We start from the raw sequence: 26,160 nt of genomic DNA, 5'->3' as shown, positions 1-26,160 counted from the left end.
ATGAATACAAATCTAGTAGTATTTTTAAAGACCATTATCTAAAATGAAACTTAGTTAATTTGAGCTTACTCTTACTAGTAGTCCAAATTCTGCAAGTACACCATACTATGATGTTCATGAAAATTACATGGAACAGTTGAAAATTTATTGCAATAGATGTCAAAGACATAGTGAGAGAGAACTAATGTAGTAAACATTTGTTGTCCAAATATGTATGTAATATGTGGAAAGTGAAATAATGCTTTCTTCTTACTGTTTACCAGAACTCTTGGGAGAATATGTTTTGCAAGTAATATTCAAAAACACAATGTGACTTTGAAGTGACATAAAACAGGGACTATTATGATCAACATTTTTTATTCTTTTAAAAAAGTTGAATTCATTAAAACCAGTTTAATTCTGTACTCATTTCCCTCTCTGGGCTTCATATGTCTTCCTTTATGGGAAATGCAATGCTTTTATTTTTCAAATAATACCATCTTTAAAGTCAAAATGACTATGACAAGACTAGACAGAATCATAACACCCATTTTATGAAGAAAAAAAATCCTAAGCAGTCATTTATATATACAACTAGCTGCATATTCATATCTTAATCCTTCTGGCATTTGATTGCTTTTCAAATTCAGGACATTGTTGGAAGGCCTGAGTCTTTTGAAAAAAAAGTATTTTTGTGGACCCTTAATTCTAGGTTTTTTTGCAGTTAGTCTTTTTGTGAACTACTCTCACTTTGAAATTAAGCAAATTCCAGTAAACAGGCAAATAATTTCTTTTTATATAATTTAATATAATTTATTTTTAAATTATTTTATTTTATTTATGTAGTATTTATAGAGTATTTTATTTTATTATATAGTAGAAGGGAGTATGTTGTCCTCTATCATTGTTGATCTAAGTGGAGGGCAAGGTCCTATGGGGGCCTACAAAGGGGTCTGTTTTGTTGCTCCTGATAGAGATGACCTGTAACAGTGGAGAGCAGGATTTTTCGAGGTCTAGGTCCACCATGTCTGTTTGGAAATCCCAGAACTCCCCGATTAAGGCCCCAGCTGATGGGGTGGCCTGAGAGTGACTGAAGAATCATCGTTAAAGTAAACCAGTCTCTTACAGGCAAATAGCTTCTTAGGTCTCCATTGTGTAGAAGCTAATCTTATAGACGGTTGGATGGTTGGAAGAAGTCTCAAATACAAGATCAGAACAGAATGATATACTCACTGAGTTTTTGAGGCAACATGCTCTTAGAAGTGACTTATTTGAGCTTTCATACTGTGCAGAGATATTCTAGATAATCCAGGCAGATCTTATTTTGTTTCCTCTCTATTTCATTCTCTCTCTCTTAAGAAAATAAGTAAAAATGATCCTTTAAATTAAAAAGTAAAAATGAAAAAAGTTTGCATTCAACCGCTTTTTTTTAGTTATAGGAGAACAAGCAACTTTGTCCATATCTGAGAAGTAGTTTCTGATTAGTCCTAAGACAACCATATGCTTTTTAAATAAATAAAATTTCTCCTTTCCAATAATAATCTTTTCTTGATTTAAAAAAAAAAAAACATCTGGAAAAGAAATTGTTCATTTTCATGAGTTTTAAAATGACATGACCTAGTGTCTGTATTGCATGTATAAATACATTTTTTGTCAAGTGAGAAAATCATTTTTCCTCTGCCCATTTTGAAAATAATAAAAGCCCTTTGCAGTGCACTATCAGAGAAAAAATCATTGCAAGGGTATGGATGGACAAACTAACATTACTATCCTCTGCCTTTCTCATCTGAATCTTTCTGTCAAGATCTGACAGATTCTGTCAACCTGGATGCCTATCTTGGAAATGAATTCCAGTTTCTCTCGGCATTCTATTTGAAAAAGTCACACATATAACACCTTTTGATTCTTTTTGAAGTTTGCCTTAATCATTAACTATAGACTTAGATTGTTGCTGTGGGGTCCACATTTGAAATGCAAAGATATAAGCCCTCTAATCATTGCATTCACCACAGTTGGCAAGGAACTCACTTTAGCTCTGAGAGACTGAGATTGATTATCTTCAATTCCATTTTCTTCTGTTTTCTGACAGAAGTCAGAAACTGAAATTGAATATTTTCCATCCTACTTTTTTTATATTTTCCCTTTTGTTGCCCTTGTTCTTTTTTATTTTTGTTATACTTATTATTGTTGTTATTGATGTCATCCTTGTTAGATAGGACAGAGAGAAATGGACAGAGGAGGGAAGACAGAGATGGGGAGAGAAAGCTAGACACATGCAGACCTGCTTCACCACCTGTGAAGTGATTCCCCTGCAGGTGGGGACCCAAGGACTCTGAATGGAACCTCATTCTGGTCCTTGCACTTTCTGCCATGTGCAATTAACCTGCTGCACAACCACCTGACTCCCTTCCAACCTACAATTTTTAAAAAATATTTATTTATTTATTTATTGGATAGAGATAGAAAATGAAGGGTGAAAGAGAGACAGAAAGAAAGAGACACCTATAGCCCTGTTACATTGCTCATAAAGCTTTCCCCCTACAGGTATGGGGTAGGGTCTTGAACCTGGGTCCTTGGACATGGTAACAAGTGTACTCTACCAGATGTATCACCGCTCCTACACATAATTTTCATGCTATCATATTCTTTCTCTCTAGCGTATTGCAAACATAGAAGCAATTTCATATAAACTATATGTAATTTGGTTTATCTTTACTTAGTGGAAATTAAGGGAATTCCAAATGAACTGAAAATGACTTTAAAAACAGGCCAAGTAAAACAGTGTCATCCATTTAAACAATAATTGTATTATAAGTTGTCTTTCATTTTAGCAAAATAATAAAATTCAATACATATTATAGGCTTTAATATGCTATTAAATCTTAGGAATATATGGCAGGTAGCATTAGTAAAGTATCTTCTTGTGCCTTAGATTTTGTTTATAATCCTCTGAGAAAAGGTTGGCAAAGCAAGTCAATATGCACCTATTCTGACTTGTTAGTCATTGTGGAACCTGAATATTTTTATCTGCTTCTCCCCCCAAATCTTTGTTCAGTCTCCCGTTTTAATATTAGAAATATTCTATTTACCCACATGTACAGTTCTTAAACACATATTTTTCTTAGTAAATGTGTATTTTAGAAAATTGTTTTTAGAGGAAAGCAAAATGAATGACATGGTCTTAGAGTTCAAAACAAAACAAAAGAAAAATTGCTAATTAACCAATTCTCTACATTTTAGTAGGAAAATTGAAAATGTGAGGAGTTACTTCTAGCTGGTATTAAATCTACGTGTGGGACTGAGGTCAGACCGATCTCTTCTTATAAGTAACTTTTTAAACTTCTAATTCCAGGTTATGTTAGAGAAATAATTATTTGGCAAAGAAGTTAAAAAGTAAATTGGGGGGCTAGGGAACTACCTCACAACTAGATTATGTATGTTACCATGCAGAAAACCTCATCACTATATATGGGAGGTGTTATGGCAAAAGTGGACAGAGTGGGGAAATAATACATGTACAAGGACCCCAATTCTAGCAAATAAAATAAACTCATTAAAATGTATATAAATATATTAAACTTCATTTGAATTTCACAAGTATAGTTATTGGAAATTTTAGTCCATATTTTACTCACTATCAGATACAATAAGTTGTCTTATTTAACACAAAATTGTCACCTGAATGTTGTTAACGCATCATAAACACTTAGAGTATAAGAGTACTCCATCAAATTTTAATTTATATTTTCAATCCAGTATTAAGTAAATTCATCAACTGTTAGCTTTTTGCTTACTAACTGTGAATTAAGTCTCTCATCAACTAAATAATTTCTTATCACTTTAATAGTAGTTTTTTTCTGTACTAAATCATGATGGCTATACTTCAAAAAATCTCTAGATTATCATTCAGTAACTTTTACATCCTGAACTTAATCACACAACCATCTCAATACAACTAAGGTAAAATATAACTGCAAGCCCAGAATAATATGTATATCCATATAATGGAGTGTCATCTGACATTGGAGTCCTAGGATATGATTTGGGGTAGGTGATTGGTGCTAGGTAGGGGAGCAAGTGTCTCCCAGACACTTATCAAGGGGAAGATGCAAGGTTCTGCCTATGTGTCTGTGTCAAAGACTGTACCGTAAAGCATTAAGCCTCCAGAAAAAATAAATAAATAAATAAATAAATAAACCAAACAAAATGTACAAAATTCAAAATAATTGTGCTGATTGCAAAATCAAATAGATATATAGGATATTATTCCATTTACATAAAATTTTATGAAATGTAGGATATTATTTGCTAATGAAAAGTAAAATATAACTATTTAATTAGTTCTTGGGTCAGGTGTATACAAGTGTTTTAATTAAGAATTTAATATTTTATCCTTTAGTTCCTGTGCCCAAATAGGGCAAAATGAAAGAACGAAAAGCTGTTAATTTCTGTCTAAAATATATATATCTTGTACCAAGTCCCACAAAAAACAATCTTTCAGTCACACCATTTCTCAATTTTTGCTGGTTTCATTTTGCTAGTTAGTTTCTTATCAAAGACAAAATTCTGTTTAATAGACCTTTCAACTATTTTCCCTACATTCTTGCTTTGACTATTTCATTACAATCTTATTTTGCATATTTTGTAAGAGCTTTCACATTATATACTTCTCACTGTGCGTTAAAATAAAAATTGATAAATATTTTTGGAAATATTTTGGGAAACACGTGTAAGTCTTAATTTAATAACTTGCCACATGACTACTCACTGGAATTCATATTTAGCTCTTAAGAACACATTTAAGCTCATTAATTTTTCTCCCTATTGCAGTGAATAGTTTATAGTTTGGTGAAATTAAATTTAAATTTAATTTAGCTAAATCGATACAAAGAAGGTAGGAATTGTCTTACATTTAGCTTTGAGTATTGAGGAAACATGACCTCATTTCTATCTGAATAAATTATTATTTGACTGATTAAGGAACTGAATGCTTAGACATTACTAAAGTCTTTTATAATGATGGCATCATATTGGTGTCTTTCAGCATACGCATATGGTCATTAAAGACTAATGAATAAAACACTGACCTTGGTACAAGTTAATATGAAAACCTTACCAAAATAGACAACTGATAATTAAGCTATTGAAAATTCATGTTTGATCATAATACTAGCTTGAAAAAACTAATGAGCTGATGTAATACACATAGGCCAATTTGAAATATTTTGTGAGAAGGTTACCACACTAACACATATACTTGTATAACTCATTTTAAAAGTTATTAACGTAGAAGCAGAATGTTTAGCATGGCTCTGGAGAGTCTTTAATTAGAGTTGTTAAAAATCTATTCCTGTCATTGTTATTAATAAGTAAATGCATAATGATCCAAATTATTTCTAATCATCTTGCAAGACAGAGGTCACCTGAGTGAGTACTTATCTACAGAGCAGTATTAGTTGCATTTGGGAGGATTTCTTCTTATAAGGTTAGTATTATAGGATCAACTAGGTCATGTTGCAGTTAGTGATAAACAGTGTAAGGTAGTTCATATTTTGTACTAATAAAAAAGTGACTTTGAGGTTATTTGTAGTGATAACTACAGAACACTTCATATACATGTATTAGAAGTGAATACATGCCATTGTAGGATGAGTCAGTGTTAATTATGTTAATTTATAAGATGAACTTTGATAAATTTTCAATTTTTAGTTCTTATGTAGTCAAAAATGTAAAAGAAAATATCTAAAGTTGCTGTTATTAATAAAAGAATTACTTTAATAAATGAGTCTGCCTTTACACTTCCCAAAGGTAGAAATCCATGTTATAATTGCAAAACGCCAGGTCAGATATCCAGTTCAGTTTACCCTCTACACCTAAAAACAGACCCCTTTTACCTAAAAGAAAATGTACGCACTTATTGCAAAGAGCAGGATTTCTAACAAGTAACTTATCCAGAATATGACATCATGGGGAGTTTGAAAATAAGGGAGTCAGTAATAAAGGGCACAGGTATCCTTTTAAGGGAAATGATTAAGTGTCTGGCCAAAGGCTTCCACTTGTTTATTTAGTTTTGCATTGGATTTTCCCCGTTTTGCTTGCAGTACAAAGAGAGAACCCAAAGGGAGAAAAACTTGTCATTCCTATAGTACATCTCTCCTTCGCTTAAAGATAACTATATTTCTCCCTGTGGGATGAAGATCTTTTTTATTGGACTTTGTGGGCCTATTCTTTACCTCATTTGTCACCTACAGAAAGAAAGGCTTGCCCTCCGCACCTCCATTGATTCTCAGTGTGATCCCTAGAGACTGTCCTCTGCGTTCCATGCCAAGACTAGCCACTTTTGCCTGCCTATATCTGTCTGTAACACCAATATCACAGCACACACTAATGAATGTCATGTTTATATTTAATTATATCAAAGCAAAACAAAATCTAGAAATGTTTTAAACTATTGTATTTTATTTTACTGTTGACTGTAAACCGTTAATTTCACAATAAAGAAATTTAAAAATTAAAATAAATATTAAAAGGAGGAAATAAAGGAGCATGGAGTAGCAAGAATGTAACATGATAATATCCCATAATTATGATCAAATTTTGCCAAAATAAGTAATTCTTGTATAGAAACTCTCAAGCATGGAATAAATAAAATTATTTAACTTAACTTATCACAGGAGACTAATAGGGCCTTCATTACAAAAACAAAGCATAATTCGGTAACTGTATTGCCAGACTCACAAACAAGCTTAGATGCCATATCCTAAAATTCAATACTTAACAGTACATCATGTCTTGCAACCAGATTTAACGTAGAAATGTAAGGACGGTTTGATTTTAGGAAATCATTTAATTTTACGTAACATCAGCTAGCATCATGAGAAAATTGGTGCACTCATATCAATGATAAAGATCACTGATTATCAAGATCATTGATTAAATATACTTTAGCATTCATTCATGACAAAGAAATAAACTACTGACAAACTAGAGTTGTAGAAATCTTCATTAATAGGCAATTTATCAGAATAAGAAAGCTCCAGAATTCTGGGAAATAAGTCAACTGGTAAAAGTAGTAGTAGTGGGTTGGGTAAATATTGTTTTTTTAAATTATTTATTAATTTTATTTTTTATTAGTTATTTAGTATTGATTTACAAAATTACATATCAACAGGGGTGTAATTCCCACCACCAACGTTCTGAATCCCCAATCCCTCCATTGCAAACCACTGGTTCTACCATGGTTGCAGACACGAGTTAACTATCATCTCTACAACTATCTGTCTAGACTTGTACATAATTGCCTCCCTTTTCTTCTAGTTCAGTCTTCTCTTCCCCTCTAAACCACTTATGAGCCTTTAATACAACCAAATATTCCTTCCTTTTCACTCCTTTCTCTCTGGGTCCTGATGGAGGTGAATTTCAGAGCCCTCTTAGCCTCTTCCTCCTATTACTTCTCCTCCATTGGAAGTATGGATTAAAAATATTTTTGAGGTGCAGAAGGTAGGAGTTCTGGCTTCTGTAAATGCATCTCTGCTAGCTTTGGGCATTGGCAGGTCAATCCATACCCCCAAATTGTTTCTATCTTTTCCTAGTAAGGTAAAGCACTGGAGAGGTAAGGTTCCAGGTCACATTGGTGAGGTCATCTGCTCAGAGAAGTCAGGATGGTCTGCAACTTGGTGTCTGAGGCTGCAGATATTTCAGCTCCTTGAAATTACCCCCCTCTCTGCCCCCAGAGAATGCTCAGCTCTAGCTTATGATGGTGCTGGGTATTGAACCTGAGCTGTTGGAGAATTAGACATGAAAGCCGTTGGCATACATATTATGCCATCTTTCTTTTTTTTTTTAGAACTTCTTAATATTTATTTATTTCCCCTTTTGTTGCCCTTGTTTTATTGTTGTTGTAGCTATTATTGATGCCATTGTTAGGACAGAGAGAAATGGACAGAGGAAGGAAAGATAGAGAGGGGGGGAGAAAGCTAGACACCTGCAGACCTGCTTCACTGTCTGTGAAGCGACTCCCCTGCAGGTGGGGAGCTGGGGGCTGGAAGTGGGATCCTTAAACAGGTCATCTGGCTTTGTGCCACGTGCGCTTAGGCTACCACCCAACTCTCTTATGCCATCTTTCCAATCCTGAAGTTACTATTTCAAAATCTGAAGTACAAAGCTTCTGTTTAGTATATTTCTTTTACAATTGCTAGTTTTCTGTAAATTTGAAAGTAAATTGCCTATTAGAATTTCAATAGATAGAAGCCTGAAGCAGCCAGTTTGAAATAATGAAGTGTCTTTGTGAGCACAATCACTTTTTAAACATCCCTTGTTATAGAACAAGTAAACCAAACATAGCTTGCATTTTATCAGATTTGATAGCAGACATTCAGGAGAACAGAGAGAATGTCCTTGGAGTTTAGGGCTTTAACTAGTTTGCATATCCTTAAAAGGAAAGCTGCTGGCTTTAAGATTATTTAGTACATCATGTCAGAAGGTTCCAGAGCTGTTGCATATGTGTATAAAATAAGCATGAATCTTTAAAGCAGTGTAGGCAGCTATAGAATAAAGAAGGCCTAAGAATGGGAACTTATTTGATAGTCACCTATTTATTTTAACAAAACATATTTGCAATCAACTCTTAAACAGAAGTGAAGCATTGTCTAGGTCAGCACATCTCCCCAAGTAGCTTTTTACAACTTTTGAATTAAAAAATAAAGTTTTCAGTTGAATAGTTGTTACTTAGCAAGTTTCTGGAAAACTTGTTACCTGACATATTTCATTGATTTTACTTATATAAGAAAATGAAATGTCAGACACTAATAATTACATTTCTACAATAAGTAGCTACAGTTAGAGTAATGGTTAAATGAAAGTACTTCATTTCTAGTGTACAATGGATGTATTCATTTAAATGAGTTCAATTAGATGAATGTAATGTGTCTATATTTATTACAGTTATACCTATCTGTGGGCTGAATTGAAAGGGTGTTAATTATTACCTTTATAAATGAGACAGTATTGCTGATATGAAAGGAGAAAACCCATTTTCTGATCATAATATATACACCTACACAGCATATACACTATAAAATTTTGGATCAAATATAGAAATTTTACTTTTGCATTTTCAGCAAGTTTAATGATGGCAAATATGATCTGTCAGTATATCCTAGTTTTGATTTTTTCTTTTTAAACAAGACAGTGCTCAATTATGGCTTAATATGAAGCAGAGATTAAAGATTAAACCTGGGAATTTGGAACCTCGGGCATGAATGTTCTTTTTAAATTTTTTATATTTGTTTATTTATTTATTATTGAGAAAAATTGAGAGGGAAGGGGGAGATAGAGAGGGAAAGTAATAAAGAGACACCTGTAGCACTGCTTTACTACTTGCAAAACTTTCCACCTACAGGTGGGGACCAGGAGCTTGAACCTGGGTCCTTGTGTACTCTACTGTGAGTTAACTATGTGCATCACTACCTGGCCCCTGAATGTCCTTTTGTATAAGCATTAAACTTTCTTCCCCCACCTTATATCCTACTTTTTATCTAGGATTATTGTGGATTACATTCTGTCATATGGAAAATGACAGAGGAAAACTGAGTCTTAATATCTCTTCATGCAAAAGGACTTTGAATTGGCATTAAGTCTGCCTAAAGATCAACTGCATACATTAAATAATATGGTTTAAACTATTCTTAATAATACATTGTTTTACTTTGATATGAAGGAAACTATGACTATTAAAATGTAATTTAATTTGCACTTTTTCCCCCCAGGGACATATATTTATTTATTTTGTGGTTAATAGGAAGTTGCAAGATTGTAAAATGGTAACGTATAGATCTGCGTCTCACTCACCACTAACTTGTGTGTCCACTCCTTCCCACATTCCAATAATAATCACAATCATTCTCTCAAAGACTTAAAAATAGGTTGTTTGCTTGTTTTTTTTTTTTTTTTTTTGCTAGCTACTATGTACAGATTACTTAGATTCCACATGAGGGTGAAACCATCTGATAGTCGTCTTTCATCTCTTTACTTATTTCACCTTATTAATCACCTCTAATTCTATCTATTTTGTCCCAAAGGGCACACTATAATTTTTTTTAATTATAGAGTAGTATTCCATAGAATATATATACCATAACTTTCTTTAGTCACTCATCTGTTGATGGACATTTAGGCTGCTTCCAATCTTTGACTATTGTGAACAATGCAATTATAAACACAAAGGTACATATATCCAAATGCCATTTGCATCTTGACTTTTTATAGGCTCATGCTTAAATCAGTTATAATTCACCCATGATCCCTTGTGGGTTTGCGTAATTTCTTACCATGCCATAGGCTGACACCAGCCATATGCTAATTACAATCATCAGCTTTATGATAGTTACATCCTTGTCCCAATACTAGTCCATGGGCACATTCTGGAAGTCTCACAACTTTTCCTGAGTAGCAGGGAGTTTTATTTTGTTTTGTTTTTGTCATAGTTGTTTCAGTGCTCAATACCCTTTTACCCCTTTTACATAAATATATATAAAGAAGTAGAGGGAGAGAGGGAAAGACACATAGGAAAGAAGTTTCCTCCAGTGTTGGGGGATGGGGGCTGACGCAAGCCTAGGTCACATACATGACACAAAGGGTGAACTATCCAGAGTAGTTCTATCTTGCCAGCCCATAAGGTTATTTTTAAGAGCAGTCAGTTTTTTTTTAACCAACTTTTATTACATTTTAAAATTTTTCTTCTTTGGGGGATTAATGGTTTAGAGTTGACAGTAAAATACAATAGTTTGTACATGCATAACATTTCTTTTTTATTTTTTATTTATAAAAAGGAAATAATGGCAAAAATATAGGATAAGAGGGGTACAACTCCACACAATTACCACCATCAGAACTTCGTATTCCATCCCCTTGATAGCTTTCCTATTCTTTATTCCTCTGGGAGTATGGACCCAGGGTCTTTGCGGGTTGCAGAAGGTGGAAGGTCTGGCTTCTGTAATTGCTTCCCCGCTGAAAATGGTGTTGACAGGTCCATCCATACTCCCAGCCTGTCTCTCTCTATCCTGAGTGGGGTGGGACTCTGGGGAAGTGGGGATCCAGGACATATTGGTGGGGTTGTCTGTCCAGGGAAGTCTGGTTGGCATCATGGTAGCATCTGGAACCTGGTAGCTAAAAAGAGTTATCATATAAAGCCAAACAAGTTATTGACTAATCATGACCCTAAATGCTGGAGTAGTGCAGATGAAGAGTTGGGGGGAAGTCTCCATTTTTTAGATAGCTAATAGGCATATTTTAGTCATATTCCAAAGTGCTTGTGGCTATACTAGTTTTTTTTTTTTTTTTCCTGAGCCTGACATCTGATATGCAGGTGAATCCAAGTTATTGTCTGGGGAGATGATATCATGGCTAGAAAAAGGACCAGAAAGCTGGATCAGAGAAGAGAGTAGCTCCCAAATTTGGGAAAGGTGTATAAATATTGTTGACTATAAACCCCACCAATTTGATGTGATCTGGGGCCCATATTCAACTTAGGAGCCTATGTGAGCTCTGCATAGATGTAGATCTGAGCTCAAACTCTGTGGTCATGAGTAGGAACGTTCCAACCTGCCCCAATTTCAGGACCCATCTTCCTCTGGTGGAGCATAGAGTTATCCAACCTCCCTATCAGAGGATGAAACAAGCTGCCCCAATTTCAGGACCCATCTTCCTCTGGTGGAGCACAGAGTTATCCAACCTCCCTATCAGAGGATTAAACAAGCTGCCCCAATTTCAGGACCCATCTTCCTCCGGTGGAGCATAGAGTATGTTGTCCAACCTCCTTGTCAGAGGATGGAACATTCACTACCATTGTTGATCCACATTGAGGGCAAGGTCCTATAGGGGCCCAAAGAGGGGTCTATTGTGTTGTTCCTGATAGAGATAACTGGTAATATTGGGGAGAGGGAATTATTTGAGGTCACTTCTACATACCAATACAACCTCTACTTGGTCCTCCTCTGCCCTCATGTTCCAGGACATGAAACCTCCCCACACAGACCTGGAGTCTTTTACTTTGGTGCAATACACTAACTCCAGTCCAAGTTCTGCTCTGTCTTTTCCCTTCTGTTCTTATTTTTCAAATTCTGACTGAGTAAGATCATCTCAATTTTTAGGTTTATAGAAACTGGGTAAAATATGTCCAGAATTCTGATATACTCTTTCTAAATATGCATAATTTTCCATAGTACTGATATTTTTCAGTAGTATAGTGGTTTAGTGTGTGATAATTAAGAAACAAGTTGTATATATATATATATATATATATATATATATATATATATATATATATATTAACTCCAGTGTTTACAATGAGGCTCAGTAACATCACTACAAATCCACTGTTACTTGTGTTTTTTACTTATTTTTTTATTCAGAACAGTTTCACAGGTGTAAAGTGCTATGCCATTGCTGTTTTTTATCATATGGCTGATGTCAGCCTATGGCATGGTAAGAAACTACACAAATCATTAGGGACTGTGGGTGCATTATAACTGATTTAAGCACGAGCCTCTCAAAAGTCAAGATACAATTGGCATTTGGATATATGCATCTCTGTGTTTATAATTGCATTGTTCACAGTAGCCAAAGATTGGAAGGTATAGATCTTCCCCACATTTTCCAGTTTTGTTGTTTGTTTGTTTTGTTTTATTTGTTTATTATTGAGTTTGGTGAATTAATTGTGTATTTTGGTTATCAGAGTGTATTTTGTGATATGTAAGGGTCTCTTTGTTATTGTAGTGATTACGATTACTATTATTATTGTCATTTTATTTATTTTTTTGCTGTGAAGATGCTTTTCAATTTGATGTAGTCAAATTGGTCTGTTGGATACAAAAGCATGCCTTGAGAGAGAAAATACGCAGGATCACCAAAATCATTCTGAGGGAAAGAGCAAGAATGGAAGCAATAGGCTTCCTGACCTCAGACCATAGTACAGAGCTAATATAATCAAAACAGACTGACACTGGAACCAAAAGAGACAGGGACCGATGGAATTGAGAGCCCAGAAATCAGCTACTACACCTAAGGTCCTCTAATTTTTTACAATAAAGCCACAAATAAGAAAAATTAGGCAAGAGAGCTCTTCCATTTTTTTACAATATCTTCACTGATTTGACTATAACTGTGAGAAAGCAAAAGTAAAAATAGACACCTGCAGACCTGCTTCATCACTTGTGAAGTGACTCACCTGCAGATGGGGAGCCAGGGGCTCAAACCAGAATCCTTGTGTGGGTCCTCACTTCAAACTACGTAAAATTAAATTGGTGTATTACAGGACCTTCATTTTTTTATCTTCTTTCTTTTTCTTTTATTTTTATTTGCTTGTTTATTTGCCATCTAGGTTGTAACTGGGACACTGCACTGCACCACTCCCTTTCCGTTAAGTTTCCCCCACCTACTCTTTTTTCCCATAGATACAGGGATAAGTAGACAGGGAGAGAGAAAAAGAGACACCTGCTGCACTGCTCCAACTGCTACTGAAACTTCTATCCTGAAGGTGGGGACTAGAAGCTTTAATCTAATTTCTTCCACATAGTACCATGTGCGCACTATAAGGAGTGCCATGATCTGAGCTCTAGAATGTAAAGTTTTAAGAAGAAAGATATTCTAAAATTTCTCATGTGTACAATTAAACTTTTACTTATTTTACTTGAATTTCAAAAATTTAATTTTACATAATATGATTTTATTGCCAAATAGGCCAAGCCAAGTATTAGAAAAAACATTCACTACTTTTGATTCAGTAATTAAAATTACTGGAAAATATTTACAGTTTCTCCTTTTTAAGAAATATTGTATGCATTTATTTATTTATGAAATAAATATGGAGTTATAGATAGATGATTGATGAGATGATAGATTGAGCACTACTCAGCTCTACTTTATAGTGGTTCTTGGGATTGAACCTGGGTTCTTTGATACTAATGTATGAAAGTATTTTTTGCATAACCATTATGCTAACTCCCAAGTGCTACTGAGTTTCTTCTAAGAAATAACTATTATGCTACAATATATAAAATTAAATGACCAATGTTTTCACATAAAAAGTCACAGCTTTAAGTAAATCTTGATTAGTAATAACAATGTTAATCATGTACACAATGTTCTCTTAACTATGTGTGGGATACCTAAATAGCTCAAATGTTTTAGAGATAGAAATATCTGACATTCACAATTATGTAAGTCAAACTGCATTTTATACCAGATTATTCTTCCACATGAAATGATCCATTTAATATGATAATGAATCCTCTCACATGTTCAAATTTTCATCAGATAATTGTGGTTGATTAGTAGACTCAGAAAAAGTGGTATTACTTTTTAAAAATATTTTCTAGTACAACATGCACAGTATAATACACACACAAACTGTGCAAATTTCAAATACCTATTTTTACCGTGCAATATACTAAGTGCTTCCATGAAACAATCTCATTTTATCCTTAACAACAATCCTGCAAGCTGAATATTATCTTCCTTCATTTATACCAAGATAACTGAAACCTTAAGAATTTAAACTGCTGTATAGAGAGACTGAGATTCAAGGTGATATATTTTCAAAGGCTAATTTTATTTCCTATCACAAAAACTAAATAAAACCCTCTATAGTGAATTTTCCATTTCCCAATTTTCTGCAAAGATGCAGAAGATGATGGGGACCAATAGAGCTTTCTGAATCAGTGACAGCCACTTGATCAAAAGAAGGGCGAATGGATTCCCTTTGAAGCAGGATTTTATTTGGAACCAGTATAATAGAGCAGGTTAGAGAATATTAGAATTCTTAAAGCAATCTCTTACACATAACAGTGAAAGGTCAAATGTGAGCTTTCATGCAAAGAATATGAATTCAGTCCTCAAAGCTCTGAGCAGATATTACCATCAACTAGATAGGAAGAACAGCAATTGATTTCTTTTCTTCCGTTTTAATAATCAGAGCACATATTCACAACTAGTAGGAACAAGACTACTTACTACCTTATATTTTCCTGGTGTCCATCTTTCAGATTCATGAGTTTCATAGATTTTTAAAAAATTATAATTAGTTCTCTCACTCTCTGTAGGAGTGACATACTCTGTATTGTTCCAATTTTTCAAAAGTTAACAGATGTCCAGAATTATGTGGCTTGAGGCTGAAACATAAGTAATTGAGGCAGCCTCTATCATGATTATTAGTAGGTCTGAAATCAGGCCAATAACTGAATTCAGTCTTTTCAACATCGACTAAGCTCCTAAATATATTTGTGTTCTGCCCACTGTATACTTCTGTAGGATAATAATAGAAATTCCTCTCAGACTCATTGTAAAGAGTCAGAGACTTAAGAAGTGTGGAGTCTCTGGTATGTAGTTATCTTTACAAAAATAAGAATAATTTGGTAACACCCATAATTTTAATTAAATGCATTACTCTAGTCAGAATATTGCACTCAAAAGACATGTTTGTTAAATGCATGGATAGAAAATGTTAATTATGAAAATTAAATAATTACTGCAGAATTCTTATTGAACTAAAACAAAATGTCTACCGCAAATACCTAATGTTTTTTAAATGAGTCTTTTAAAAATTACTGTTGTATTAAATTTATAATTCATTTTCAGCATTTGGATGAATCATTGACAGTGGTTAATATAAAGCATTCTTTTATTTAATAAATATCACTTTCGCTGTTAAGCTTTCAAAGCTTCCTCTTATAGGCAGACTGTGAAAAGAAAACTTAAATAATTAGCAAATGTACTGATACTATAAGTAGGGGGCTATTCATTCTTTCATTTTTGCTTTATATTTCTAAATGTATTTAATATAATATATTATAGACAGTAATGTCGCTAAATTACTTCCAAGGTAATTTGACTAGTAAAATCATTCTGACATTCAGCAAAAAAGGAAGTAATCATAGGTTCTTTTAATACTATGTGAGAAAAAGATTTTAAAAATCTTTTCTAGTAATTCATAATTATTGTGTTGTTGAAAAATTCATGACACATTTTTACATAGAAAAATACATTATGGGGGGCTGGGTGGTAGTGCACCTGCTTGAGTGCATACGTTATAGTGTATAAGGACAAGGGTTGGAGCCCCCAGTCTCCACCTGCAATGGAAAAGCTCTGTGAGTGGTGAAACAGTGTTGCAGGTGTCTCTCTGTCTCTTTCCCTCTCTATCACCCCCCCCTCTCTCAATTTCTGGCAGTCTCTATCCAATTAATAAATTCTTCTTCTAGCGTTTGCCCTTCTTCCATAGCCAGTCAACAGCGTCAGGTTGAGCCTGATGTAAAGTTTCGAGACCTCCTTTGAATCTGGAGAGGTGGCAGTCGTTGACTATGTGGGTCATAGTCTGTCTGGAGCCGCAGGGGCAGTTCGGGTCGTCTCTGGCTCCCCAGCGATGGAAATCAAAAAAGAAAATACATGTTTTTTTCTTATAATTCAATTTATGTACTAGGTAGTACTGATGGTAACTTTCAATTATCACTTTTATCACAATTTAAAGTGCTCAAATACTTATGTAATTCTCCCATACAAGACTAGAAATTTCCAGGTTAAGCTGGAGTAAGAAATCAACATTCTCACTTTATTTAATGAGAGATTATTGTGTGTATGAATACTTAATGACTAGTTGGATATATGTATAGTTAGGTGGATGGATTAATGATTAGATGAATTAGGCAGAAGTAGCATAATACAGTGAAAAATATACCTCTGCTTCTCCATTACCTGAATATATATATATTGAATTATTAAGTTCATTTATCGCTTCTGCTAAGTGGTAAACTATACGATTATATATATAATAAGAGAAGGATAAATACCAAATGATCTCACTTATTAGGGTACATTATAAATATAAACAGGGAGGGAAAACACAAAGTGAAATATGGACTGGACATGGTATATTGCAACAAAGCAAAGGACTCTGGTGAGGAAAGGGGAGAAAGGAGAGGGAGAAAAAAGGAAGAAAAACGCATGAATAACAATCATAAATGCAACTGAGGGGTATTTCTTGGGAGCTGGTTATATGTTCATAGGTAATTTATGGAATAAGAGTGAGTTTGAAGTTATATTCGTAATTACTTGACTTCTGTCCCTACTCCCTACATAACCTTAATTATATTCTTTCAGCCACAATAAAAGTAAATATGAATTGATTGACAGGAGATTTAACTATGCTATTAAAGTATATATAACCAATATTTTACCCTTTTTTTGAAGGAATTTCCAGAAAAGGAGAAGTCCACAGCAAAAGCCCTAGAAGATGTAAAGGCAAACTTTTACTGTGAATTATGTGACAAGCAGTATCACAAACACCAGGAATTTGACAATCATATTAATTCTTATGATCATGCCCATAAACAGGTAAGTCAAAGTGGGGAAAATAATTTGCATACCTAGATTTATAGATTCAGAGCAGAATATAGGCATCTGACTTTGTAAAATGTCATTTAAGATGCCAAGATGAAATCATTTGATATCTTTCATTTCTTGAGATTTTGTGTCTTATACTGAATGTAAGGTATTTTTTTCTTGAAGTACCTCTAAGCTATGAGCTAACTTGGGAGGTGGTATATTATTAGACTAATCCTTATTTTAAATTATACCTACCTCATAAAATACCTCATAAATATGATATGAATATATCATATTCAAAACCACTTATTTTTTATTAATGAAGAACTATAACTTAGGGACTAAACTAGGAAAAAAACATATTACAAAATACTTTCAAAGGGAACTCTTCAATAAGAAATACTAAGTCTTGGAGTCAGGACAGTGGTGCACCAGCTTAAGTGCACACAGTGTGAAGCGCAAGGACCAACACAAGGATCCCAGTTCAAGCCCCCGGCTCCCCACCTACAGAGGTGTTGCTTCACAAGCAGTGAAGCAGGTCTGTAGGTGTCTTTCTCTCCCCCTCTAAATCTTCCCCTCCTCTCAATTTCTCCCTATTCTATCCAGCAACAACAGCAAAAATGGAGAGGCTACCAGGAGCAGTAGTGGATTTATGGTGCAGGCACTGAGCCCCAATGGTAACCCTGGAGGCAAAAAAAAAAAAAAAACTAGTCTTTGAGAAAATAATTCTTTTTTTGTTTGTTTAATTTATTTCTTTATTGGGGGAATTAATGTTTTACATTCAACAGTAAATACAATAGTTTGTTCATGCATAACATTCCCCAGTTTCCCATTTAACAATACAACCCCCACTATGTCATTTATCATCCTTCATGGACCTGTATTCTCCCCAACCACCCACCCACCCCAGAGTCTTTTACTTTGGTGCGATATGCCAATTCCATTTCAGGTTCTACTTGTGTGAGAAAATAATTCTTAACCAAAGCTTACATTTCCTCCAAAATACCAACTTAGGAATTCAAACATGATAGTAGAGCCATTGTAAACATACACAAATTGAAGTGAGCAATGTTGAGGTAAAATGAAAGGTGTCTGTTTCAATTCTTATTTATAAAGATTGATATGTGTTGTCAAGACATAAGACACTCAAATGCTAGTATATTCTATTTCCATTTGTTTAGGTGTCCATTGTTCTTATCCTTTACAATTCTATTGCTATATGAAATATGGAGATACTGGCCATTTATATAGCATTAAGAAATTCAACATGACTGAAATATTATTGTTAATAGCTTTATAGACTCCTTATTATTTTCTTAAACCAGAGCACTGCTCAGCTCTGACTCACTGTGGTGCTGGGGATTGAACCTGGGATTTAGGAGCCTCAGCCATAAAAGGCCTTTGGATAATAATTATGCTAGCTCCCCAGCCCCAGTTTATAGACTTCTAAGCCTAAATTAACATACATATTAGAATAAGAGGATAAGCCATTCATAACCTAGATATGATTATTTATTAAGAAAAAATAATAGACTTTTTTATTCATTGTGATCAATAACTAATTGACACCACTAATTTTTATTGACTACACACAAAATATATGACAGTGGGAAATACAGGCAACAATTTCCATATTTAAGTATGCAGCAATTAAACTTAACGGCAAAAAGCTGAATACTTTCTCTATAAGATGAGAAATAAAACAAAATAACCAAGAACTTTGTAATATTATTAAGCATAGCTTGAAAATCCTAGATATCAATTAGGCAATAGAAGAAACAAACTGTATCTAAGCTACAAAAAGAAGATACAGTCATTTTGGAATTCCAACTTCATAATAACTGACACTGGGGGTGGAACCAGAGAGAAGCACTTCACTCACTGTGAGAGGGACTTACAAAAGTGGAGGCCATCTAATGGGAATTGGTGGAGGGATATTGGCACTATGATGGTGGTAAGATATAGTAACTATTTTAAAAAGGATAGAAATTATACTTCTAGAGCATTTATAGTCTTGTAAACTAAGGTTGTCTTAAAACTAAATCAAACTACTACAAAATTATATATGTAATTTATACAATTCAGCAACAAAAGTATAAAACTACTATAAAATATATACATATTTATAATATAAATCAGCAACAAAATAAAATAACCCCATTAAACATAGGACAAAGAGCTGAAAAGATAATTCACCAAAGAAGAAGACATATAGATGGCCAGCAGGTGAATGAAAACATACTCACTATTACCAGAGAAATGCTGATCCAGTTAACTGCTAGTTGCATCTGTCACTGAAAGTGCTAATCTCTTTCCACTGACCCTTATTGTGTTCCTTCTCCCCTTGAATTATATCCCTGCTCATTTCTCTTTAGCAATATCAAAACTGCAGATGCACAATAGTTTATTAATATTTCATGCTCTTTTCCATTGCCTTGTTTCTTAAATCCCACATCTGAATGAGATTAGCTAGCATTTGTCATTCTCTTTCTGTTTATTTCACTTGACATGATCTCTTCCAGTTCTATCTGTTTCATAGCAGAGACAAGACCTCATCTTTTCTTTTTTTCTCAAAGACAGTACCAAAAATTTTAAATAAAACATTCTGTTGTGGGGGCCAGGCAGTGGCACACCAGGTTAAGAGCACACATTATATTGCACAAGGACACAGGTTCAAGCCCTTGGTCTCCACTGGCAGGGGGGAAGCTTCACAAGTGGTGAAGCAGTGCTGTAGGTGTCTCTCTGACTTTCTACCTCTGCCCTCCCACATCTCAATTTCTTTTTGTCTATCTCCAATAATAAATAAATAAAAATATTTAGAAAAGAAACATTTTGTTATCAATTTTAGTTAAATAATTGGTAGATTTTTTAGTTATAAAAATGTTCATTCACAGGAGCCATTTGATGACTCATCTGGTTAAGAACATACATTATTGTGCAAAAGGACCCATGTTCAAACCCCTGGTCCCCACCTGCAGAAGGAAAGCTTCATGAGTGGTAAAGCAGGACTGCAGGTGTCTCTCTGCCTCTTTAATTCTTTATCTCCTTCTCCCCTCTCAATTTATCGACTAATAAATAAATGATGTTCATTCACTCCTTCAGCAGGGAAGAAGGAACATAATGCAATACAGTGGAAGGAGAATGGCACTTTGGATGATTGTTAGTCATGTGAACATATTCTGAGAAGGTACAAAACTGAGACAACAGTCCTGTAAAACAGCATTTATCCAGGGCCAGCAAAATATCTTATGTTTATAATATGCTGCTTTGTCATAAGCAAAACCAAGGGTCCAGCCCAATTCCTACCACATTGGAGAAAGTTAGGGTATGATTTCTTTTACTTGCTTTGCCTTTCTGCCCCCCCACTCTCTTCATGTGCATATATATATATATATATATATTATATGGTATATGTGTGTGTGAAAATAATTTCCTCAGTTAAATAAAAGTAGGCAAAATAAAAATCTTATAAATAAGAAAGGATTAAGTTGCGCAGGTGAGATGGTATAATGGTTATGCAAAAAGGCTTTCATTCCTGAGGTACCAAAGGTCCCAGATTCATTCCCCAGCACCAACATAAGACAGGGCTGAGAAATGGTATGGTTATAATAATAATAATAACAATAATAATAATAATAATAATTTAAAAGGCAAGTTGTGAGTTTTGAACTAGAAGATTTTCTACAAACGATGCAGTAATAAAACAAGTCAAGAATAAACCAAACTCACATAAAAATAAAATAATAATCTAAAATCAAAATTTTCAAACATATATAAAATATAAAATAAGTTATATGTCTGCCATATAACAGTAATATTCTTTCATGTATATTCATATATATTTTTCAAATTCCAGACATGTCACTGACTTTATTATAGGATATATAATTAGATATTTAAATGACATAGCCATTATCATACCTGAAAATTAGCAGTAACATCTTCATATCAATTTCCTTACTTATCTCATAAATAATTTATAAATTTGTATTCCTTGAATTTAAGATGCAAAAATGTTCACATTTTTCTTTGACATACCTCTAAGCTTAATATGTATTATATATTATATATATTAAGTTGGGCATTTTGCACCCTTTTAAAGTGTTACTTCTTGAAATTTCTTTGATAAAAATAGTTTTTTGCAAATTTAGAATTTTGAAGGCTATAGCGCAGTGCTATCTTTTCACATTTCTTCTGTATTACTTTTAAGCTGATTGTTGCAGACAAAGTTCTGGTCAAATATAGGCTTTCTTTTTTTTTTTTAGCAGAATATATTAGAAGGCATATTTTAGCCTCCTGAAAGTAGCTTTATGATGTCAAGCTGTTTCTCTTTTCATAATTTCAAGTTTAATCAATATGTTTAAGTACTACTAGCTTTAGTCATCCATCATTAATTATGTCAGCAAATTTTCCTCTAACGGCTTTCATAGGCATAGATGATCATGTGCTTAAGTTCATTAGTTCACTTGCCCTTGAACTGGTTATTATCCTATCATCCTTTTTTTTTTCACTTATTAGTTGAGACGTGACTTTAAAGAGAAAATGTCCCATAACTATCTTCCCCAGAATATTTTACATAGAGAGTTTTCTGTCTGTATATTAAGAAGAAAAAATCACTGTGGGAATTTAGAGAATTAATTGACTATGAGATGTCTCAGATGATGATGTGTGCTTACACATGCATTGTGTATGATGTGATAGAGATTCAAGATCAAATGGAATTTTGGGATTAGAAACGTGAAAGATAATGTTTAAAATGAAAGAACATGGACATCTTTTCAAAATTGTAAAAAGTCACAGATTTATATGCCTGATGTGATTTCTCCACATCAACTCTGCATGATAATTCTTCCCTTGCATGATGGAATAAATCTCTCTTCTTATCTCTTTCTTTATTCCTATTTCCATGGACTTTGCAGAAGGCTGATAAAACAGGCTTTCTTCAGTCCTGTTCCAACTGTGTGGCCATTTCTGTTTGTTTGTTTTTTAGAATTAACTAACATGATATTATGATATACATCTTCCATTGTATGGTGTTGCACTAATTGTGACAAATATGTATATTTGTTCCCAATTGCAGGGAACCCTGTAATCTAACTGGAAAAATTCACAACAATAAATTTTTAATGCATTGATTTAACTTTTTTTATTCTTTTTTTTTAATTATTCAGTTTTGGATTGAGACACAGAGAAATTGTGAGAGAAGTGGGGGATAGGAAGAAGTAAAGAGAGACACTTGTAATATTGCTTCACCACTCATAAAGTGTTCTCCCTGAAGATGGGGGTTGGGGGCTTGAACTCTAGCCCTTGTGCATTTCAACATGAATTTTTCAAACAAGTGCATCACCATCTGGCCTTCTGACTTAACTGTTGTAGAAGTTATCTAGGATATAAAAGGATCACACAAAATTGACTTGAAAAAGAAGCCTATAAACTAAAATAATTAATAAGTAGACATTAAACATATACTTAAGAAATATTGGCCCTATATGGAGAAACCTTATAGTAAGACATGCTGCTTAATAAAGCAAAATACAGAGAAGCCTAAAACAAGGGGTCTGGTCAGTAGCACACTGGGTTAAGCATACATAGTATGAAGCACAAGGACCTGCGCTGGATCCATTTGAGGCATGGATCCCCACTTGCAAGGTGGTCACTTCACAAGCAGTTAAGCATGTTTGCAGGTGTCTATCTTTCTCTCCCCCTCTTCTCTCAATTTATCTCTGTCCTATTCTATAAAAAACATGGAAATAAATGGCATATAGGAGCTGCCAAACCACAGAGATAACCCTGGGGGCAAAAAAAAAAAAAAAAAAGAAGGAAGAAAGAAAAGAAAAGAAAGAAAGAAGCTTAAAGCAATTCATTATAGCCTGTAAGGTTACCACCACTCGCCTGTGTAGTACTTTAAAAGCCTTTTAATTTCAATTTCCGCATACATATTTGAAATATATTTTGTTCTCATTCTACATTCTGTGTTCTCTTTTAACCAATCATAGTTAATCTTACTCTTACATCACTGCTAAATCTTTCACACACACACACACACATACACACATATTAATTTTATTATCTTCATTGGATAGAGACAGTCAAAAATTGAGAGGGGAAGGTGCAATAGAGAGGAAGACACACCTGCAGCCTTGCTTCACCACTTGCAAAGCTTTCCCCCTGCAGGTGGGTACCAGGGGCTTGAACCTGGGTTCTTATGCATTGTAACATGTGCACTCAACCAAGTGTGCCACCACCCTGCTAAGGCTTTCCAACTAGACTTTTTACATCCAGTATTTTCCTTGCTCTAAAGCAATAAAATTAATTTACAGCTAGATTAATCATCCCTAACTATCATATTGATATACTATCATTCCTTCACTTGGAAATCTTCAATGAATGATAGCTGACTTTAAAAAAAAAAACAAAACATGAACTACTTAATCTGTCATTCCAAACCTACACAGTTTGGCTCCTGCCTCTATTTCCTGATTTATTTCTTGGCACTCCAGAATTGCCATATAGTTTCTCAAAAGATGCCTTATGTTTTCCCACCTGCTCATTTTGGCTCATAATCTTCCCTCTGCCTAGGATGCCCTCTCATATTGTGTCTGTACTTCGACATGTACTTCTGATTAATACATAAATTAACAACTTAAATCTGAATATTAAAAGAGCTGAGATTTATTGGTAAACTGGTATGACAGTACTTTACAAATCCCTACTAATCAAAATTCACTAGTACTGTTCAGGATTTTGTACATGATTACTTCTTCAGGAAATATTAAAGTAATTGAATTTTCTGTAGACCCTGCATGTCTGTTTTCTTGAATAATATTGAAATACTTCAATCTAAAGATTTACTGTGGGCCAAAATATTTTAAATATTGCCTGAATCTTAAATGAAGCTGAGCTTAAAGTTTCCCCTTCACATAAAGCTTAATTTTATGTACAGAAAAGGAAGTGTGCATGCTATTAAAGCATGCAAAACCCTTTTCGCCTCCTCAGTATGTCTATTTGGTCCTAGCTTCAGTAAGGGTTCTTGTTAATTGTGATCATGATTATAATGACAGTGGTATCTGGCTTAATTTTTGCCCTGAAAGATGTGAACAGTTGCCTTAATGTTATTTTTCCATGTTGAATCAGACTAAATATCTGGCCTCTGATTTTGAAATTCCAACAATATGGTTGTTTTGATACATTTTGAAATAAATCCAAATTCATATTGAGTTAAGTCTGTTACAAATTAATTGAACATTATAGATCTGAAATATTTTTATTAGAAATTATTTTTGAAGACTGCTTCTAAATAGCAAAGCAAAATTTATCAGTATTTCTCCAACAAGAAAAAAATGAAATTTTAATTTTGACATCATTCTATCATGTTGTCATCCTGTTTTTGGAAATAACTCAGTTGTATAACTATTGACATGAATTTGTAATTCTCATTTTATAGTCATTTTTATAATTATACTTATTTATTTATTGGATAGAGACAGCAGGAAATTGAGAGGAAGGGGGTGATAGATGAAGAGAGACAGAGAGACACTTGCAACACTGCTTTACCATTTGCAAAGCTTTCCCCCTGCATTGTGACATGTGTGCTCAACCAGGTACACCACCACCTGGCCCTAATTTATAATTCACTATAACTGTTGAGCATTACTTCTAAAGCAATTTGAATGTATAAACAAATCACAATAAGCCTATCTACTAATGCAACTAACATGTCAGTAACAACTAATTAATTTCAAATCACAATCCCTTTCTATGAGAGGTTTAGCTTGTAGTGCATAATAACAGAACAAATAATACACATTCTAGCAAATAACAGAAGTGTTTTCTGCCCCAGAGACATTTTAACTCATTTGAATTTTGAAAAAAATAAAGAAAGAAAGAAAGAAAGAAAGAAAGAAAGAAAAAAAGGAAGAAAATGAACTGAGCCAGATTCCCCATACAATTAACTCATAGAAATATCTTCAATAATAAAAACAAATCCACTTTGAGATCCTCCTCATGTGAAGTTTAATCCTCCTAATCTTCTCTTGCTTCACAATAGGATTAATTTTCACTCTGGAAGAGCTGTTCTCTTGTCAAGCCTGAATTTGAACTCCTGCTGATTCATTCTTAAAATACTGGTTAGGCCTCTCCCTAAGTCAGGATAAAATAACAAAACAGAGCTATCTTCATCATCATGACTCAAGGAGAAAAATACTCTCCAAAGTTCTGAATGAATCCAATTCAAATTACTTCTTGTTGTTTCTATAATTTGATTTATGTTTTATCTAAATAATGCCAACCTTGATATAATGATTTCAGCAAAGTATGTTTAGGCTACCAGACCTTTATTATGTAGTAAGTCTAATTGATTTGGTGAATCTGTATGACTGAACAAAGTCTGGCATATCTAAAGTGAACACATTTAGAATATGTGAGTAATATAAAACAATACTTATGGCTCTATTTCATTCTGTAAGTCCAATTTTCAAGTATATCTATGTCTATAATAATTTTATATATCAAAACTATTTATCCTAGAATCATTCAGCAGCAAATAGAACATCTATAAGCAAAAAAGTATAAAATAACTACAACTACTCTTAGCTACTGGCTCATTGTTCAACTTTTTCAAAATATTGCCTTTAAAAAAAAAGCACTGGATAAGTTTTTTTTTCCTTTTGTTGCCCTTGTTGTTGCTGTTGCTATTATTATTATTATTGCTATTGTCATCCTTGTTGCTGGATCTGGCAGAGAGAAATCCAAAGAGGAGGGGAAGAGAAAGACTTGTTTCACTGCTGGGGAAGCAATCCCCCTGCTGAT

General features: G+C 33.8%; 1 protein-coding gene across 1 annotated transcript in view; it reads left to right on the top strand.

Annotated features, from left to right (window-relative positions):
- ZNF804B (zinc finger protein 804B) overlaps positions 1–26,160 on the top strand; it is a 606,727-nt gene that overhangs the window by 469,508 nt on the left and 111,059 nt on the right. Inside the window, exon 2 of the mRNA XM_060195708.1 lies at positions 17,218–17,361. Within this exon, the coding sequence (XP_060051691.1) occupies positions 17,218–17,361 (144 nt within the window). The remainder of the gene's footprint in view (positions 1–17,217; positions 17,362–26,160) is intronic.

This window comes from Erinaceus europaeus, chromosome 8 (assembly GCF_950295315.1).
Source record: "Erinaceus europaeus chromosome 8, mEriEur2.1, whole genome shotgun sequence".
NCBI lineage: Eukaryota > Metazoa > Chordata > Mammalia > Eulipotyphla > Erinaceidae > Erinaceus > Erinaceus europaeus.
The sequence above is the reverse complement of the archived record's forward strand: the minus strand, read 5'-3'. Positions and strand labels throughout refer to the sequence as shown.